This window comes from Macaca fascicularis, chromosome 1, assembly GCF_037993035.2.
Source record: "Macaca fascicularis isolate 582-1 chromosome 1, T2T-MFA8v1.1".
In the NCBI taxonomy this organism is placed as follows: domain Eukaryota; kingdom Metazoa; phylum Chordata; class Mammalia; order Primates; family Cercopithecidae; genus Macaca; species Macaca fascicularis.
This window is the reverse complement of record NC_088375.1, coordinates 77,046,464-77,068,970: the sequence shown is the minus strand read 5'-3', so window position 1 is coordinate 77,068,970 and position 22,507 is coordinate 77,046,464. Positions and strand designations below refer to the sequence as shown.

General features: G+C 33.7%; 1 protein-coding gene and 1 pseudogene across 4 annotated transcripts in view; one reads left to right on the top strand and one right to left on the bottom strand.

The window, feature by feature from the left end:
* Window positions 1–3,306: 3,306 nt before the first annotated feature.
* LYPLAL1 (lysophospholipase like 1) overlaps window positions 3,307–22,507 on the bottom strand; it is a 39,277-nt gene continuing 20,076 nt past the window's right edge. For 3 of the 4 annotated variants that reach the window (XM_005540877.5, XM_005540876.5, XM_074026751.1), the window contains 2 exons: window positions 5,482–5,597; window positions 3,307–4,657 (listed from right to left, as the gene is read on the bottom strand). In XM_005540877.5, coding sequence (XP_005540934.3) covers window positions 4,421–4,657; window positions 5,482–5,597 — 353 coding nt within the window. In that variant the 3' untranslated portion in view covers window positions 3,307–4,420. Of the gene's footprint in view, window positions 4,658–5,481; window positions 5,598–19,037; window positions 19,787–22,507 lie in introns of those variants that run through there. The other variant, XM_074026753.1, reaches the window with a different exon arrangement.
* LOC102125268 (beta-citrylglutamate synthase B pseudogene) lies at window positions 11,707–16,249 on the top strand (annotated as a pseudogene).

The following is a 22,507-nucleotide window of genomic DNA, read 5'->3' as shown; positions in this document are numbered from 1 at the left end:
AACTCAAAAATGACACTCAGAAAATATTAAAAATTGTTACAATTATATACCATATATTCAAAAAGGCAGAGATTAAGCCTATTATATAGAAAAATGTAAGAAATAAAAAAACTAGAGATGAACACTATCTGATATGAAAAATAAAGTGCATTTTAGAATAAAAGATCAATGAACTTCACGAAGTATTTCAGGCAGAAGGAAAATGACACCATATGGAAATTTAAAGCTGTATCATGGAATGAAGAGCATTAGAAAAGGAAAATGTAAGGGTAATATAAAAAAGCTTTAAATCTTTTTAAAGGATCATTTAGCTTCCGGCTGTGATGTAGTAACAGGGACTCTTCTTCTTTCACCTGGAACAAATAAATACACACACACATAGCAAAATAATGGAAAAAATGTCTTTTCAAAAGCAGTGGACATTAGGTAGTAAAGGACAGTGAACCCTCAGAGATGGGAAACAAACAGAGTGAGCTTTATGACTACTCTGGCTTACTGACTTCAGTGAGTTCCCAGTCCACAGTACAGGGAGGGAAAAGTCATGCAAAGCTTGCAACCCCCTGAGGTGAGATGCAGTTATGAATCTGAGTAGATCAGGCTGGCTACAGTTGATACGGCAGGGTATCAGAGACAAGTGAACTGCACAGAGAGAGAAGTCCTGAGATCCAGAGACATCTATCTTGAGTATTAAGCAGACTACTGATCACCATGGGTGTGAGTAAACACCCTCAGGCCGGGGAAAGAACCACCCACAAAGATCAGAGGGCACTCCAAGCAAAAGACACATGAAAAATTATACCAAGACACGCAATAATCAAGTTGGTCAAAATCAGTGATCAACAGAGACTACTAAAAACAGCAAGACTAAAAAGATACAACAGATACAGAAGAACAGAGATAAAAATGACAGAAAATTTATTATCTGAAATAATTCAAGAAAGAAGATAGGAAAACAACATGTTTAAAACACTAAGAGAAAATACATTTATCTGGAATTCTACATTCAGTTAAAACACCTTTCAAAAACAAATGTAAAATACAGACTTCATCAGACACAAAAGCTGAAATTTATCACCAGATTTGCACTCCAAGAAATATTAAAGAATGTACTTCAGTCACAATGAAAATACCAGGAAAAAATACAGGTCTACACAAAAAATTGAGGAGCACCAGAAATGGTATCTCCCTGGGTAGATAGGTAAGATTTTTTCTCATTATGTAATTCACTTTAAAGAAAAATTGCCTGGGCGACATGCAGTGGCTTAGGCCTGTAATCCAAGCACTTTGGGAGGCCAAGGTGGGCAGATCACTTGAGGTCAGGAGTGAGACCAGCCTGGCCAACATGGTGAAAACCTGTCTCTATTACAAATACAAAAACTAGCTGGGCGTATTGGCAGGTGCATATAATCCCAGATACTTGGGAGGCTGAGGTATGAAAAAAATCTCTTGAACCCAGGAGGTGGAGTTGTAGTGAGCAGAGATCGCGCCACTGTACTCCAGCAGCCTAGGTAACAAAGAAAGACTCCATCTCAAAAAAAAAAAAAAAAAAAAAAAGGAAGAAAAATTACTGGTTTAAATAAAGTAATATGAGGTTGATGGTACATGCAACTTATATTTATAAGCAAAATAAAAATAGCATACAGGCTGGGAAGGGAAATATGAAAAGTTATTATAATAAACGTGAAGTGGTATAATATTGCTGTAAGAAGATAAAAAGTTATAGTATACAGAAATCTCTGGGCCCAGATGATTTCAGGAAAGAAATCTACCACACAGTTAAGGAAAAGTTAATAGCAATACTATATAATTTCTCTCAGAAAACAGAAGAGGAGAAAATACTACTCAATTTATTTTATGAAGCTAATATTGTCCTGATATCAAAATCAGACAAAGATAGTACAAAACAAGCAAAAACTAGAGACCAAAATCTTTCACGAACATAGACACAAACATCCTTAACAAAGTATTAGTGAATACAATTCAGCAATATATAAAAAGAATTATACAATATAACCAAGGGAGTTTATTTCAGGAATGCAAAGCTGACTCAATATACCAAAATTAAGCAGGACAGTAACAGACTGAAGAAGAAAAATCACAAATACATTAATTGTTAAAAAAAAATCATTTGACAAAATTCAACAGCCATTCATTGTAACAACTCTCAGAAAAGCAGGAACAGAGAGGAACATCATCAATTTGATAATGGACATCTATTAAAACACTACAGCTAACATATTTAATGATGTAAGACTGAATGCTTTCTCCTAAGGCTGGGAACAAGACGAGGATGTCTGCTTTCAACACTCTTGTTCAGCATAGTACTAGAAGTTCTAGCCAGTATAATAAGCAAATGAAAGAAAAGAAAAGGCATATATTTGGAAAGGCAGAAATAACACTGTTTCAGTTTGTAGATGACATAACACTCTTTGCAGACACTCCTAAAAATCTACAGAAAAACTCCTAAATTTAACAAATGACCTCTATAAGATCAAGACCAACATATAAAAATTGTGATTCAATATGCTAGCAAAGGGCACTTGGAAACTGAAAATAACACAAACCACTTATAATCAATCAAAAAATAAAACACGCATATAAATCTAACAAAATAGGTATAGAACTTGTATGGAGAAAGCCTCAAAAACGCTGATAAAAGAAATCAAGTATCTAAATAAGTGGAGTAACATATCATGTTTGTGGATTGGAAGATTCAACATAGTAAGGATGCAAATTCTCCCCAAATTGATATACAGGTTTAAAATAATTCCTATCAAAACCTCAGCAAGAATTTTTTTTTTTTTTTTTTTTTTGCAGATACAGACAAGGGTGTTTTAAAATTTATGTGGAAAGGAAAGGAACAAAAATAGTCAAAAGCAATCTTGAAAAAAAAATGGAATGGAAGACAGAACCCAGAAACAGACCCACAAAGGCAAGATCTAGCTGAATTTTGACAAAGGTGCAAAAATATTTCCATGGAGGATAGTTGTTTCACCAAACAGTGCTGAGACACTGTTAATCAGTATATAAAAATTAACATATTCATTTAGAAAATGTAAATTAAGCCACAATATATTACTACCATATACTTACTGAATGGATAAAATTAAAGGAGTCATAATGAGTGTTGGCAAGGATCTGGGGCAATAATACTCTCATACACTGCTGCTAGAATGTAAAATGGCACAACTATTTTCTCAAAGAGTTGGCTATTTCTTGGAAGGTTATATGTATGCCTGAAATATAACCCAGCCATTCTACTCCTACTTATTTACCAAAGAAAAATAACATAGGTCGATGCAGAGATTTTTACACAAATATTCATAGCAGCTTTATTTATAACAGCCTCACACTGGAAGCAATTTAAGTATCTGTCAGCGGTGAATGTACAAACAAATAGTGATACATCCACACAATGGAATATTACTGGGCAATAAAATAGATGAACTATTGATGTACACAACATGGAAAAATCTCAGGATAATTTTGTTGAATGAAAACAGGCAGGTATTGTATGATTCTATTTATAAAATAGGGATAATGTATATTTTATTAAACAGTTGTGAGGCTCAAATAAGATTATGTATGCATGAGAACCAACTAACATATGAAAATGTTTTTATAGTATTTTCATTGAAGTAACACAATTTCATTTTTCAGTCATCTAACAATGTATTTCGGGAACCAGATCATGACTCTCCTTATGGTTAATTTTTATTGAGTGTTTATCACGTATTTGCTATTTATTTAAATCTCAAAAAAAATCCAATGGGATAAGTACTATTAGTATCATTTTACAGATGAAATTGAGACCTAAAGCAGAGCAGCAATTTGGGTTAACAGAAATAGAGCTCCACTGAGAATTAGGAGACCTGAATTTCTTGTCTTGACCCGAAGGCTGTGGGAAAGTCTTTAACCCCTCTATTGCTATTATTAAATACCAGTAACAAGTTCTCAGCTTACTTCACAAAGCTCTTGTGATGATCAAATAAGATAATGTGAAACCGCTTTATAAACATAGAGTATTAATGTTATTCTGTGGAAATTACATAAACACAAATATCTTTGGAAAGATAATTTAAATAAAGTTGGAGAAAAGATAAAATAACACTATGCTAAGCCCTTTCATGTTTTTTCATTGTCCTTATTTATATTAGTTTAGAATACTTTATTTCAAAAATTTAAAGGTTTAAATACTTAAAAGGTTTCCAAATATTTACAGAATTGTCTGAAAAATTATGCACAGATGTTTGTCTATTGTTTTTCATTAGTAAGATTAGCTACTCTCTATAGTGATAAGCATTTTAATAAGTCAGGAAATTGTTATTTCTTAATATTTTAATTATCATTATAATTTGGCAGTAAAAATCACTTTTCACAAAGACATTACATGTATATTAACAAAACACTCTTGATTCATTCATTGTTGTTTTTCCATTTCTCTTGGCAGTTTTGTAAGAATCCATAATTTCAATTTGTCTAACTCAGGTCTGCTTAGCTCATGGTAAACATCTGGAAAACTATGAAACTTCGTGGTCACTCCTAGAGATTTTAACATTGCGTTTGTCTCTTCTGCCCAAGAATGAAGAACTAACTCATCTGCAGTACCATGACACTGAAATAATTCAGGAAGTACATCATTATTCTTCTGAAGAGCCTAGAGAAAAAGATATAAAGACAGAAAAGTTTAAGAAATTCCATTTAAGATCATTCTTAGAAATCAGAGAGAGCAGGAAAATTCCACTTTTACCAAGGCTTCAATAACTAATGGGAAAAAAAAGACAGAGGGAGTGCTGTCTGAGGTATACATTGGTGGGCCAGGCCTGGGGACTTAGCTGGTTCCTGACACCGTTCAATTTGTAACTGTGTGTCACTTACATTTATTCTATAGAGGACATCTCAAAAATGGCCAAAGCATTTCCTGAAGAAACTGAGTGACTTGGGCAGACAGACCTCTTCACAGTGTGGAAGGAGGGAGGAGTACAGAGCTAAGGTACAATTAAGGGGACAATTACATTTCAGTTCTCTATTCTGTATCTGCTTTATCATTTCCACTTCTGGTACTGAAGCTGTAATATTATAATTGAAGCTGCATCAAATTCACAGATGAGGATATTGATGCATAATAAGTATGAGCTATGTAATTGATTTTTGTTTTGATTATGTTCATGATGCAATAAGCAAACCCAGCTATAACCATCATGCAGTTTTAATATGTATAAAATTTACATATATGCTCCCCCACAACCACAGCCATAATTGTCCTTTCCTCCTTGACACTTTGCTTAACAATATTTCTTGTACAGGGGATTTCCAAAACATTAATGATCAGCTGGAATTTAATCACTATGACTCATTTGGCCATGAATTTCAGGAATGCTCAATTCATATCAACTGTGTGTGTTTTACAGTTTTATTACCGATTTTGATTTAGTTTCAACATGTATATATTCCATTTTTTAAAAAAAATCTAGAACTTACCTGGTAAACAGCAGATGCTTTATTCAGAAAACTAGAAAGAGCAAATACTCCTGCAACATCTTGATGATTTCTATATGCTAAATGCATTGCCATGCATCCTCCCATAGAGAATCCTCCTAAAAGCAAAAACACACTTACAGAAAAAGGAGAATACATAAAATAATAATTTAGGATATGATATATAACAATTTTCCATATTTTTAAAATATTTGGAGACCTTGAAAGAGAATGCTAAAAAAAAATTTTGCCTACTGTAAGTTCCATAGACAAAAGCCTGAGATGCGTAAATAACCCTGTTCCCTTTATGTCACCACTGGTATCACTACCGGTAAAGAGAGCTGTGCTCTACAAGGAGCTAGGATTACACAAATAGATCATGTTCACCAAGTAAAATATCTATCGTAATTCAAAATGAGTCATATTACAAGCATTACTTAAATTCTCAATATCTACTTATATTTTGTTTATACCTACAGAAACCCTCACACTGAAACTACAATTAATAATTTGCACCTTTCTGTCTTACTTGCTAAGCTATGAGCTCCATGAGGTGTTATATTTCTGGCGTCTGCTATATAACAGATGGTTAGAGAATTTTGAATTAAGAAGAATGATAAAAAAAATTTGAGGAGCTAGTTAACACATTTTTGGATTACAATATTATTTTGGAAACTAACTTATGGTGGTATAATAAAAATGAAACATGTATGCCTATATGTAGTTTTTAAAACCAAAGTTTGAAAAAAAACATTAGTCAAACTGTTATTGTCTCTTTAATGTACCAACTCTATGCCAGTCACTGGACATATGTAGATTAAAATACACAGACCTTCCTGTTCAGGGGAACTTTGATGAGGAAACACATCCAACACAGAATATGGAGATAGGTGTATGAGGTGATGGCAGCAGACAGAATGGTGATTCGAGGCCTGACAAGTCTGTGACTCAGTGTAACATTCCTAAGCTTGAGAGAAAGCTAAATGACATCTCATTATGTTCCATGAGAAAATATAGAATGTTAATCATGTAGCCACACACTCATAGAAACACAAAAATATACTTTGATTTGAATTCAAATCTCCTAATTTCGAGTCTGCTGCTTTATTTCACTTAACAAACTGTAAAGCTGAGCTCTTAAGAGATCATAAATTTGAATTTACTATAATAATCTTTTATTCATGGAGGGAACTGAGGCCCAAGATTAGGTACACATTATTTTGGATATAAAGCTATTAATAGTAATTTCGGAATTCAGATCTTTTGCAACAGAGTTTAATATACTTTCTACCATCCCTTGATATTTGTTAAAATAGGACTACTTTATCTGGAATAGGCAGGTAATATTATTTTGGACTCAGAACACAAATACCGGAGAGAGGATTACCAGTCTGGCAAAGTTTAGATTTTTTAAAAAGGCACACTAAGTAAATAATGAATAAAAGTTATCTGCGATTTTCAACATACCAGCAAGAAATAATAAGGTCTCATCGTAGCAGTAGCTCACCATGGACAAGAGCCACCTGAAAGGCTCTTTCAAAATACCCCCAATAACTCCAGATGCAGATACATCTAATTAGAAGTTCATAAATGAGCTTGGTGGGGGAGAAAAAAGTGTAAGCATCTTAACACTGTATGTAAAATTTGCAAATGTACATTAGATTCTCCAAAAAGTTAAAAGCCACTGGGCTACATTATCCATGAATTTGTGCATTAAATCTTTGACATGTCCCATTTAGATATGAACAGCTTATGTAAATACACAAAATTAGTATTTCTGGTAAACATTTATTCTAAGTACACAGAAAGAATTCTCAACTCTTACTGGTTTTTGCCACAATTCTAGTTATAGATTTCTCTCTGCTTATGAAGTTTTCTCTGTAATAACATCATGAGGGTTGTAAAGCCAAGACATTTTGAAATAAAATTCTTATCGATTTAATTTATTGAGTATAAATTATTTAGATTTTGAAACCCTTAAGAGTAACAAACAGCTTTTCTTCAATAATCAAATTTTCGTTGAGTGCTTATGATTAGTTGAACAAAGTGTCTCTGTGGTGCACACATACTAATGAGTCAGTTTCAACTTTACATGCCCAGTGGTGAGTATAGTGCTTTGCACATAGCAGTAACTCAATAAAAATTTAACTGAATTTTTACAAACCATGTTATGGGTTTCTAATGAAAGCAGTAAAAAACTTACAAATATCTCTTAAGCTTATCAGAGAGACAACATTAAGGAAACTTTAGTTCTAGTCCTGCCTGTGACACTCCCTAGCTGAATATCTTTGTGTAAATTATTTAAAATGCTGGATTTCATTTATAATAAAACAAGACAGATGGACTAATCTTTAGAGTTTCCATCAACCTTTTAAATACAAATACTTAATCAGTTATAAAAACTAAAATTGTGAGCTTTAAAAATGTACAGTTACTGTAAATACAGAAATCTACATTCAGCTTAAGAATCCCTATCTGTCAAAACACAATTATAGCTTTCCTAAAAGTTCACAGAATAAATCTTAGCAAATACTCACTTCCTTCATCTCTTCCAATCTCCCCTTCTGTTCTTTATAGCCCATTTACTTACAAAGGAATTTCGGGTTGCTTAAAATCAAATACACTGTTAACAATAAAACTACATCTCTAAAATAGAAGAGAATGTGAGAGAGGAAGAGACGGGATTTGAGCAAAGAGTGAGACACAGAGAACAAAAAAAGAGACTTACAGACCATGATGTTAGGGTGGGGGCAGTAATTACCTGTGCAACTGGGCATTTAACAGTTTATCTGTAGCAAGGCAATATTCTTTAACAGAAGGAATCATAACAAGTCACACTAGAAATTTTTCTTAGCATTGAATTCCTCAACGGAATTTAAATGGATCTTTATTAAACATAAAAATTCAAAATCAGACATTCTACATACAGCCGCTTCTGTTGCTGATTCTTTTCATAAAATTCTGGGACATAAACACTTAACTTTTAGTAGAATTTAAAGATTATGGGAGCCGGGATTTTTGTGTTTTATTCACTAATGTATCCCTCTACGCTTACAACAGTGTCTGGCACACAGAAAGTGCTTATACTTATTAAACAAATGAACTTAATGTAACTGTAAGTCAATAACAATATCTCTGCAAGGAGACAAATTTATCATCAGAAAATGTAAGTTTTTGGTAATTTAATCTGATATAAAAGTAAAGCTTAAAAAATCCTAGGAAATCTAGGAATGAATGATTAGTGTGCTCCACGCCCATCATTCCTAATCTGACCTCTTAAAAATAAAGATTTTAGACCCAATCCCAGACCCACTAACAAAATCTCACTGCATATGTGTAATTTTTAAAATCTCTTATGCCATAAATCAGATGTCTGATAATCACAGCTGTGTGGCAAATAATTCAAAATTAAATATAATGGGTAAAAACAAAAAGTTAAAATATGGTCACGACTTACAGAAAAATCTACACGCGATAGATACCAAGGCTGCAGGAGCAAATTTATTATTTTTTCTGAGAAATTCAAGAGCTTGAATTATGTGTCTGCCAAATATAACTAATATTTGAAATATGCTAGTGTGACCAAGGAACCAAATTCTATATTTTATTTAATTTTTACTAAAGAGCCACATGTAGCTAGTGGCTACAATAGTTCTAGATCATCTAAGCTGTATGAATGATTGAAAAAAGCTTCAACATTTACAAATGAAGCAAAAATAATATTAGTATTTCACAGATAATTTTGAGGCTAAGATAAAGATTAAAAGATAAAATGTAAATAAAAGATTAGTAGGCAAAAACTTACATTAAAAAGAGATTTTAAAAGCATACCTATCAAGAAAATTTTACATATGAAGTGACAAACACTTCATTTTTGTTGACCAGGGAATGTAATCACTTTAGGTAGTTTCAGAGCCCTTTGAGGGTAACAACTTAAACAAAACAAAACAAAAAAAAAAAAAAGAGAAAGAAAACATTTACCCACACATAAAATGTCATTATGAATACACATAAATGCATCCTGATTTAACTTCATGTTCAATTCTCATAAGTTACAATGAAGAAAAATATACTCATTGAAATATTATTATTTTAAGATTTAATCTAAGTCCCTTTCCCATTTATGATTTTGTGAGGTAATCTGTAACTCCTCACTAGCCGTCTTTGACAATACAATGACCTTTAGCATAGGACACTACTGTGAAAAGGGACTTTGTGTATTTTTTCCTAATAGAAGAAAATTTAACACAAAGAACTAGTTATTTGAATTCAATTTTCCACCTAAGAGTCTAAAAAATGATATAAAATCTACTGTTCAATAAGTAAATACCAAAATAGTAAATCCATTGTAGGTAATGGTTATAACGGGTATTTACGGTTGCTGGCAAAGTATTTAAAATGTCAAGAGTTAACATTTCTACATACACTTAAGATTAACAAGCTGAATAAAACATGTTAAAAAACCTGGCTTTATGAACTCTTTATATAAAATAAAACAGAAACAATCTATAAAAATACTATATTGGGAACATTAAGATAATCAATCTGAAAGTAAAATCCTTAAAAAAATCCACTTACAATTAAAGTGTGCTATCAACTAAAAAGAGCTTTAAACATGCAATAAAGTCCATTACCATTCTAAATTTCAACAGTTCTTCCATTTAATTGGTGTACTATTATAATTATTCTTCAGATTTGGGAATACAGAAATTATGACTAATATATTTATTTGTATATCTCCTCTCATACAAAACTTGTGGGATAAACAAAGTATTTTCCTCTATGGAAAACTGTTAGAACAACAGTCCAGAGCCTTTAAAGTCCTACTAGTTGTTGAAGAAATATAAAATGTTTAATTAAAATACATATACGCTCAAAGAAAATAGAAGAATGCTATCATTCTGAAGTTTTAGCTCCCAGCTGGGCTATAGAGAAAACGTGTACAAGTTCAGAAAAAGGCAGGCTGGAAATTTTGATGCTAGACCTCATCTTGGGAATTCTAACTATTCCTTCATTTATTTTTATTTTTAATCTTTCTGCAAAATTAATGTACATCCATTGTACAAAATGTTTCTTGTAAAAAATAATTTTTACACATTCTCTTAAATTTCATTTTAACAGTTTAACTCTACATGTTCAATTTTATCTTATTTTTTTCATGTAAAACTAATTTGAAATTCTACAGAATTACAAAATTTTATAATTTTTAATTGAACACATACTTACTGAGTGCCTTTTATGTGTGTATACATATAGTACTTAACGGTTACATAATACTCAATTCTATTAATGGGCCATCATTCCCTTAACCATTCCCATCATGATGGATATTTAGATCATCCACGTAAATTACTCGTGTAGTTCCAGAAGCACTTGATTCTCTCTGCTTCAAAATTCTGATAATATGCTCATATTATCACATTTTAGATAAATCTGTTAATATCATTTGTCAGGTTCTATACTTCCCAGATCTAAGTTAAGCCTAAATTATATCAGTATTTTCTCTTAACAACAAATTATCACCACCTAGTGGCCAATAAAGGAAGGTATTATGGGGACCTGGGTTCTAGTCCCAACTCTATATTAGCCAGGAATCACTTTGAATTTTAGTTTCTTCACCTCTGAAATGAAAATAATTATATCCTATTTTACCTACTGCAAGGCCCAAGAGATCTAATGTATATAAAAACAACTTCAGAACTTAAAACATTACCTAAATATAAAACACTGACATACAATGGCAATTTTAAAACTAACCAGTGCAATATAGATGCCAATAAATTTAAGGTTATCTCTACCATATGTACTTTCTAAGGACAACAGTACACAAGGGAAAAATGATATACCTTTCTCCAGTTTCCTGTCTTATACAGAAACAAACTAGAAGGAAATGAAGAGTTCAAGACAGGCTTTAATAGTGATGGAGAATGTACTGACAATAAAATGCTTATATTCTGCACACTGGACACTTTTAATATGTTAATAAAGCCAGAAGAAGCCAGGATAATCTATTATTATTTTCTCAGAATACAGAATTTGAATCCTGGTTCTGTCAATGACTATATTGCCAACTTTCGAAAAGTAATTTAAAAGTCAATATTTTATTGCCTGTTTTCCCTATGTTTGATCTTAATGTCTGGTAGAATCATATGAAGCATAAATACACAAAAATAAATTTTTAAAAAATCAACATTTTTCTTATATTCCTAATGTACAGAGTGAGGATCCATGAATGTCTCCAAGGAACCCCCTTTAATTGAACATCCCCTGTAATGAACCTTTTGCTGAGTTCTTCCTATCTTAACAAAGTTTATTATTTTTTTCTATTAAGAAAGCAGTGCATATCCAATGCAGAAAACTTAGAAAACAAAAACTTTTTATAGCTAAACCCCACAGATGATTAAAATTTTAAATGCAGTTTTACTCATTAAAATAGTGTGTCGGTTTAGCATTTCATCATTCTACTAGATCTATTGAATTTGCTTTCTTGCTGTTTTTCTGACCTTCACACTGACTAGTCAGCCCTCCAGAGTTGTCAGCATAATCTTTCTAAAATGCCCATTTGATCACATCATTCACTCCATGTATATAATTTAATGATACCAGGATTTGGGATGTACACCAAACCGTTTCCTGGAAGGATTTAACGTGTCCTTTGCTATCTTTCCTGAACATGTCTGTCTCTTTGTTTACCAGTCACATTCTCAATTATTCTTTAAGACTCAGTTGCCACTTCAACAAAGCAGTTCCCAACTCCCAGAAAGATTTACTTTTCTCCTTGCTGCTTACACTATACCTTCTACATTGTTCTTCAATAATACCTGTATGGTATTAGAATACTTTCAGTTCCATATCTGTCTTACTAGACTGTAAATTTCTGTTTCTTTTATACTCCAGCACTTAAAATGTTACTGACAATTTGAAAATAAAATGTGAGAAGTATCATTTTTGACCTGTCCAAGCTAGACACAATACCTAGAAAAGGTGGAAGATCATATACTGTAAAAAAAAAAAAAAAAAAAAAAAAAAAAATTTGTTTCTAAAACTGAGTTCAACATAACAAAATACCACTAATCAAATAAAACCACAAAGAAAGAATGGGCTGCTATTGACATCAGATACGGAGAGTAGTTTTGTTTATAAAGTTACACAATACAACTACACTCTCAGAGATTGGGTCCCATTAGGACATACTGTCTTATATTAAATCAGAAATCTGAACAGATTATTAAACAAAATGAATAAGGGTAACAACTTTTGAACCTATTACCTTCATATTTCTTTTCCAATCTTACATTTTGCTAGTTCTTCCCATTATAATTATTTTTTAAAAGAAACCTAGCCTGGGCCAGGCATGGTGGCTCACAGGTGTAATACCAACACTCTGGGAGACTGAAGCAGAAGATCACTTGAGATCAGGAGTTTGAAACTAGCCTGCGCAACATGGAGAGACCCCATCTCTACATAAAACAAACAAATAAAAAAAACAGCCAGATATGGTGGCATGTGCCTATCGTCCTAGCAATTTGAGAAGCTGATGCAGGAGGATTGCTGAGTCCAGGAGTTTAGGTTGCAGTGAGCTATGACCACACCATTGCACTTCAGCCTGGGCAACAGAGCAAGACCCTGTTTCAAAAAAAAAAATTACCTAACTTTATTCCTATGGGTTGTGTGTGCTTAATAAAAATTGTTTGGAATCTCAAATGCATTTTTTCTTTTATTTCCCACGGAATCCCTCCTTCATTAAAATGTTATGAATGGCACTTAAATCTGATTTAACAACTTCAATGTATCCTAATAGACACTGTACAAAAGTATAAATGCTAGTAGAAAAACACCAAACAGTAACTCTTGTTTAAATAATCTAGGAGCAATGAAAAAGAAAGAGGTAAACACAGCTCATATACCACTGAGGAAAAAGCAAGCAGCTGGTAGGGAAGAAACAACTGAGCTATCTGTAAGCCTCCAAGTAGTACCACTCTTCCAGTGTGGCCTTTTGCTATCTAGGTGCCCATAGGATGGGTGGTATGAAGTATATAATAATGGCAAGAAAACTTTTTCAACATCACATGTCAGACACATTTGTAAGTATTTCACACGAACTGACTAGTTCAACTTTCACAACTCTAAAAGGTAGGTATTATTACTACCATCCAAGACACAGAGAATAACGAGACTGGACACCTACAAACTGGGGAATATAGGACTAGAACTCGGCACTCTGAGTCTAGAGCCCAAGTTCTTAACTACGTTATATGTTGTCAGCTTAAGGGCATTTGTAATTATGATGTTTCTAACTCAGGGAATACATACATGAGAAGTTCAGCTGGATCACTAAGATAAACAACAACCGCAACAAAAAACTGCAACAAAAGACTTGAATACTATTTGCTCTATGAATCAATAACTCATGTATATGAAGAATCCCGCATATGAAAAGTAGGGTAACAGGACTAATGTTTTGTCACAGTATAAGAGTTAAAGAAACATGTGTGTTTTGTGGCATGTGTATAATTCCATAAAACTTAGTGAAGATTTATTTTCACTGGCTGGTTAAAGAACTATACAGTTAACAAAAACAAACATGACTGCATTTGCACTTCTGTGGTCTCTTTCTTTATCTCAATGTAGAAAAAAGACGCTTTATAGACATTAATTAGCTTATCTCACAAAAAATGTTTTTACCCCCACTTTAATCTGGTATATATTACAATATGAAATTAATAAATCTTAGATTTTATACTTTCATAATAGTCAACATATCTTCCAAAAAGAAATTTTATTTTCATAAATTCAAAAAAGGCTTAACAAAATACTGACCATATAACTGCTGCTTTAGAATTATAAGTAAGACTGTATTTTAACAAGGTTCTCTTGGTACTTCAGAAAATAGTCTTTCATTATATGCTAGAAACAAAAATAAACTCCAGATGAGTCAAATAATTCAGTGTAAAAAAAAAAAAAAGCAACACTAGAAAAACCAGTAGAAAATTTATTTTATATTCACTCACATTCTAATGAGAAAACTTACTGAATCTCAGAAATTATTTCAAAGAAATTATAAAAAGTCTTTTTTTAAAGTCTTTTATGTCAAACTATAATGGAATTGAAAACAACAAATTAAGCACAAATTAAAATTAGTTACCACTTCCTGTGTACTTGAGAAAAATTTTTTCTTTTTTTTTTTTTTTGAGACGGAGTCTTCCTCTGTCCCCCAGGCTGGAGTGCAGAGGCACAATCTCGGCTCACTGCAACCTCTGCCTCCTGGGTTCACGCAATTCTTTTGCCTCCTGCCTGGGACTATAGGCGCTCGCCACTATACCCAGCTAATTTTTTGTATTCTTTGGTAGAGACAAGGTTTTACTGTGTTAGCCAGGATGGTCTCGATCTACTGACCTCATAATCTGCCCGCCTCAGCCTCCTAAAGTGCTGGGATTACAGGCATGAGCCACCGCGCCCAGCCTGAGAAAAATTTTTTCAAGACCATATTATTCAATGTAATAAGGTTCTCATTCTGCTAAAGGCAGTGGAAGTATCAACTGGTACAATTTTTTGTGAAAGGAATTTGATAATACGTATTAAGAATCTTAAAAATGTTCAGCTAAATATAAGAATCGTTGGCTTTAAAGCGAAATAAAATTTACAAAATTCATATTGGCTCCCAGACCTTAAGAAAATCCAGAGATTCAAGGTTAGTGGACTGCCTCCTTGTGCCAGGAGGCAACTCCAGGGAGACAGAAGCTCTTGTCTTCAGGACCCGTCCAGACCTTGCCATATACATCGCGTCATCTGGCTGTTCCTCTCTTCTTTATAATATCTTCCATAATCAAGTGATAAACTTTATACTCAAGAGGAAATAATCCAGGCAAGGAAGAGCAAGCAGATCAAGATGTGTTGCTCTTTTGGCTGCCGAGTTGTGGTTTTTGACAGATCATGGCATCAGGAACACTACCCCCAAAAGAGATCTTGTGAGCACTGAAGGCCAAATGCTGTGAGAAGACTTTAGGGCTGTAGTGATGCATGAGGTGGTGTCAACAATCCAGCAAGGAAACTAGGTCTACGGATCAACTGCTTACCCCACGTGGTGGCAGTGAGAGTACCAACCCCTTGGGTGATATCAATGTTTCGCACCATCTAGAGAAGGTGGAATGCCAGTTGATGAACTGATCTCAAGCCATCCTGAAATGTGCTAATAAGTCGTGGGCATTTCAAGAGTTGGCTGGCCATGGTGTTCCTCTGTCAGACACTTTTTCTTACGATGGCTATAAAAATTTTGCTAAAATGATTGATGAAGCAGAAGTACTGGAGTTACCAATGGTAGTGAAGAATACACAGGGTCACAGAGGTAAAGCTGTTTTCTTGGCTCGAGATAAGCACCATTTATTTGGCTGATCTAAGCCATCTTAATCATCATGAAGCTCTGTACCCATTCCAGAAGCTAGAAGAGTTTCATGGACAGGATATATGTTCCATTGTCATGGGAGGCTGTATGGTTGGCATAGATGTTCAATAGATGGAAGGATGCAAAGCAACTGCTCACTAAGTGGTGTGGGGATAATGTGCTCAGAGTGAACAAAGGAAGCAGCTAGCTGTCCAGGTGTCTAATATCCTTGGGATGGATGTGTGTGGCATTGACCTCATGACGAAAGATGATGGCTCCTTCTCTGTCTGTGAGGCCAGTGAAATTTGCTATTTTCCTTCAGATGGACCTTGTATTTGAGACCAGCCTGGGCAACATGGTGAAACCCCATCTCCACGAAAATACAAAAAATTAGCCGGGCATGGTGGCAGGCGCCTGTAGTACCAGCTATTCGTGAGGCCAAGGCAGGAGAATGGCGTGAACCCGGGAGACGGAACTTGCAGTGAGTGGAGATCGCACCACTGCACTCCAGCCTGGGAGACAGAGTGAGACTCCATCTCAAAAAAAAATTAGCCGGGCGTAGTGGTATGCGCCTGTAGTCCCAGCTACTCGGGAGGCTGTGACAGGAGAATTGCTTGAACCCAGGAGGCGGAGGTTGCAGTGAGCAGAGATCTTGCCACTGCACTCCACCTTGGGCAGGCAACAGAGCAAGACTCCGTCTCCAAAAAAGAAAAAAAAAAAGATCAGTATTAACCAGTTTTAAGAGAGGTTTGATCATACTTACTTGTACAATTTTTCCCCATTTTAAAAAGAAGTGTTATAAAATTTTTTTCCATAGACTAAAATATTAAAATTGAGTGAAAGGTTGATTATTAATGAACAGAATAATACTTCTTGTCTGTACAGTATCTCATTTCACTTCATAAAAAAGATATGAAAGAGGAGTTTCTAACTTAGGATACCCCAATCATACCTAAAAGAATTTATCTTGCACAGGGTAATTGAGGGACTCACACGTGTATTAGTACCTCCGACTCATTAGCAGAAAGAAATACTAAATACTTTTTTTTCACTGAATGACCATACTTTGGAGTATGCATACTACTTGGTATCGAGAAATAAATGGGGAAGAGAACTGCTTAATTAAATCATCATTCATGTGTTCACGTACAGACCTTCTGTTGCCACATATATTATGATATATATACTTTGAACAGTTATATATCATGTGTAAGTAGACAAATGCATTTAAAAACACAAACAGAATAACCTCTGTATCTGATGAAAATTTCAAGTTTGTGTTGGTGGGGTATGGGAACCAGGAAAAATGTATGTATGTAGTTTTTTTTCAACTTCACCAACTATATCACAGGAAATGTTTGAAATTAGTTCACTTCTAATTTTACTTACCATCTTTTGTGCATTCATGTAATATTAAAACATAGCTTTAGCAACCTATTTCTGGGCTGTAAACTCACACATTAGAATGAAAAGGGGAGAAATGGTCAACTTAGATTTTATAAACATGGATATCTTCTTGAATTCCCTTAAAAATCAAGGTAAAGAATAAGAAAAAAATCATTCTGGAAGACCCAAAAGAAAGAACAATAGATATTTAAGTGAATATTAAATTTATTTTCATAATTGTTTAATAACTTTTATGTAATTTCATTTCCATTATGAGAAAAAATATATCAAATGTGTAGTCATGACAAAATCTTAATTACTGTAAAGTTTTTATATGTTAAAAATTGTAATTCTAAACTATAAAAACTATTTCTGATAGTTTTTATATCACCCATGAAAACTGGATTGTATATAACATACATAATATGTACATATACGCATATATTACAAGTATAAGCTATTCTACTTAAACTTTTTAATAATAGCTTTTTTTTTTCTTTTTTGGTGCCTATTATTGACTCGTCATTTCTGCTGGCTTTTCTACAATGAACTTTGAAATATTTCTGTATATACTGTCAATCAGAAAACTACCCTGGAGCATTAGAAAAATTCAACAAGAGACTTGATTTAATCAATCACACTGTCAGACTTTGAAAAGATATCAAAGGCACTGATTTTCAAAACACATCTTTTTCTCAAGAAGAAAACAATGGAAAACCAAATTCTCTTCATTCAGTGAGCTCCAAGTTTGGGGTTTAGGGGGCTTACAGACATTGCAAAATCAAGTCTTGTGTTATATTTTTCTCCCAGGTGACTTTTTTTGAAGTTTATGAGCGATCTGCCTGGTAAGACATGATTCCCTCTAAGAAAATACAGGTGCTCAAACAGGTAACCTCTCCTACCACTGTTTTTATGTGTGTGTTTAACTTCATTTAAGATTTGTTTCTGCTTTGAGAAGTGTCTGTTCATGTACTTTGCTCACTTTTTAATGGTTTTTTTTTTCTTGTAAATTTGTTTAAGTTCCTTGTAGATTCTGGATATTAGACCTTTGTTAGATGGATAGATTACAAAAATTTTCTCCCATTCTGTAGGTTGTCTGTTCACTCTGATGATAGTTTCTTTTGCTGTGCAGAAGCTCTTTAGTTTAGTTAGATACCATTTGTCAACTTCTGCTTTTGTTGTGATTCCTTTTGACAGTTTCGTCATAAAATTTTTGCGCTTGTCTATGTTGTGAATGGTACTGCCTAGATTTACTTCTAGCATTTTCATAATTTTGGGTTTTAGATTTCAATCTTTATTCCATCTTGAGTTAGTTTTTGTATAAGGTGTAAGGAAGCGGTCCAGTTTCTATTTTCTGCATATGGCTAGCCAGTTTACCCAGCCCCATTTATTAAACAGGGAATCCTTTCCCCACTGCTTGTTTTTATCAGGTTTGTTGAAGATCAGATGGTTGTAGATGTGCGGTCTTATTTCTGAGATCTCTATTCTGTTCCATTGGTCTATGTGTCTGTTTTTGTACCAGTACCATGCTGATTTGGTTACTGTGGCCTTGTAGTATAGTTTGAAGTTGGGTAGCATGATGCCTCCACCTTTGTCCTTTTTGCTTAGGACTATCTTGGCTATATGGGCTCTTTTTTGGTTCCAATTTTAAAGCAGTTTTTTTTCTAATTCTGTGAAGAATGTCAATGGTAGTTTAATGGGCACAGCATTGAATCTATAAATTACTTTGAGCTGTATGGCCATTTCACAATATTGATTCTTCCTATCCATGAGCGTAGAATGTTTTTTCCCATTTGTTTATGTCCTCTCTTATTTCCTTGAGCAGTGGTTTGTAGTTCTCCTTGAGGAGGTCCTTTGTATTCCTAATTTTATTCTCTTTGTAGCAATTGTGCATGAGAGTTCATTCATGATTTAGCTCTCTGCTTGCCTGTTGTTGGTGTATAGGAATGCTTGTGATTTTTGCACATTAATTTTGTATCCTGAGACTTTGCTAAAGTTGCTTATCCACTTAAGAAGCTTTGGGGCTGAAATGATGGAGTTTTCTAGATATTGGATCATGTCATTTTCAAATAGATACAGTTTGACTTCTTCTCTTCCTATTTGAATACACTTTCTTTTTCTTGCCTGATTGCCCCGGCCAGAACTTCCAATACTATGTTGAATAGAAGTGGTGAGAGACAGCATCCTTGTCTTGTGCTGGATTTCAAGGGGAATGCTTCCAGCTTTTGTCCATTCAGTATGATACTGGCTGTGGGTTTGTCATAAATGACTCTTGAGACATTTCTCAAAAGCAGACACTTATGCAACCAAAAAACATGAAAAAAAGCTGAACATCACTTATCACTAGAGAGATGCAAATCAAAATCACAATGAGATGGCATCTCATACCAGTCAGAGTGGCAATTAATAAAAATTCAAGAATTTTTGTATTTTGAATTTTTAAGATGTGAGGCTGTGGAGAAACGAACACTTTTACAGTGCTGGTGAAAATGTAAATTAGTTCAACCGTTGTGGAAGACAGTGTGGCAATTCCTCAAATACCTAGAATCAGAAATACCATTTGACCCAGGAATTTCATTACTGGGTATATACTCAAAGGAATATAAATCATTGTATTATAAAGGTACATGCACACATAAGTCCATTGCAGCACTATTCACAATAGTAGACATGGAATCAATCCAAATGCCCATCAATGATAGACTGGGTTAAGAAAATGTGGTACATATACTCCATAGAATACTATGCAGACATAAAAAGGAACAAGATCATGTCCTTTGCAGGGACAAAGATGGAGCTGGAAGCCATTATCCTCAGCAAACACACACAGGAACAGAAAACCAAACACTTACTGTTGGAAGCTGTACCATGAGAACACATGGACACAGAGAGGCAAACAACACACACTGGGGACTGTCAGGGAGGCGGTGAGAGGGAGAGCATCAGGATAAACAGCTAATGAATACAGGGCTTAATACCTAGGTGATGGGTTGACAGGTACAGCAAACCACCATGACACGTTTACCTATGTAACAAACCTGCACGTCCTGCACATGTATCCTGGAACTTAAAATAAAATTAAATTAAAATTTTTAAAAGATTTGATATTGTTGTACTAGGATTTTTAAAAATGTAATATACTGCAGAAAATCCACAGTATCTCTAGTACTCAAAGATGAACTAGATAAAGTAATAGATCTAGGAAAGGAAGAGAGAAGATGGGGCAAGAGACAAATGGACAGCAGTTACCATTCACTGTGATAAACTCTTCAATACACACTCATTAAGAGTACTACTCAGAGTATTTTCTCCTTTTATCTTTTTTTTTTTTTGCTTATGAAGACTAATTTTATTTTTTTAAGCAATTTCTTATCCTAATCTTTTATTTTCCTATTGCCACCATACCACTTCAGACTTTCATTATATTATACTCGTTTCTCCATGTCAGACTTCTCATCCTTTTACTTACCCCTTCTACCAAATTAGTTTTTCAAAGTATAATTCTAATTAACTATGACTTGAAGACATTATTTAATGATCCTTTACCAATTATTACATGTTATTATACCTACAACATAAAGGATAAAAACTGAACAGAGTATTTACTGACAGACTAGAATAAACCAAATATTTTATTCATCTCTCAGTAAATAGATATTATATTATTATTTCCACTTTACTCATTAGGTAGCAAAAATTAAGTGTAGGTAATAAGTGGTAAGCCAACTAGGAAGTGGTGGACTGTAGATTTGAACTCACTTTTGTCACCATTATTTCATCATGTTCTAGTCTCTTACTGTGGCTATCTGGGTCAACAGATACTTTCTAGTTAGACGCAAACTTTGTTACAGCCAACTAATGTCCAGGCAGACAAAAACAAAAAGCATTACTTTGTCTACTTCTATTTTAATGTACATTCCCTATACCTAGACTTCTACACTATAATAGTTAAAATTTTAATAATCTGTGCATCTTAAATGCCACTGCCATCTTTCTATTAAATCTTTCTCTTATAGCCCCAAATGCATATGACTACTTCTTCCTCTGAATTCCTATGGTACTAATCGACAATTTACTGATTGGGCAATGCTATTCATTATAGATTTCCTGAGTATTTGCTCTGTGCCAGGCATTGTGATAGGTCCTGGGAAATAAAAAGAAACATACACTATCATTTGCTTTGAAAAGCTATTAGTTATACCACATTAGAGCACTCATCACAGCCTGGCTGGCATTATAGTTACCACTTAATCTTATTGGCCATTTCAGGTTGTAAGAAATATGTAAGGCAGATAGATCCTGTTTTATTTATCTGCATGTCCCTGTGAACATCTATAATACTGTCTGGCACATAGTGGGGACTTAAAAAATACTTCATAATCCCCTAGACTAAGTTGGGCATCTCTTCCCTATGCTCTTCCTAGTCCTCCCATAGTGCTCCATGTTTCTCTTTATTAGAGTTATACATCAACGTTAAGCATAGAAACATAGAAATACAGAGTTAAACATAATGAGGAAACTAAGGACCAGAAAAGTGATATTACTGGTGCTAGAGGCCTTGCTGCTTTCAACAAAGTGGAAACTAACACCAACACGGAATAGAATAGATTTTATCCATTATATCATGTTGCCTCTCCTGACTCAACAGATAGTTCAGTACTTCAATAAACACAAAGAAAGTTTATTAGTTTACTCAAATTCCATCTATAAAGAATTTCAATGTGCATTTTAAAGTTATTTAGAACATAATGGAGATACTTAATTTGCTTTTTAATTTCATCATTGAATATAACCCATTATAAGTTAAATAGTTACAGATGGAAATAAAATCCTTTCACCAAAATATGTCGTGTACTATTCATATTCTACACACCCCATCTCACTTTTGTGTGTGTTAGAAAAACAGAGATTTTAATAATTTATGCATATGCTAAGTACAGAAACAGAAAAAGGCATTAAGCAGAATAAAGAGCTTATATAAAGCTACTTATATTCCCTTAGGAACAGGGCTTGCTAAAGACAAGTCTAACAAAAATTTATAAATACTTTATTCTTGTGAGATTAACTCTGAAGATTATAATTTTCATAAATTTAACAGTATATTCTGACTGCATATGTTAATAATGGCAATAGTTGTTTAAATATATTCACAAGACTTAAGGTAACTGAAGTAAAATGTTTTAAAAATTGAAATGAATAATCTCTTAACTGAAAATTAAACTAGAAGAAAAATTTTAACTGCCACAAGATTCTCAAAATCTG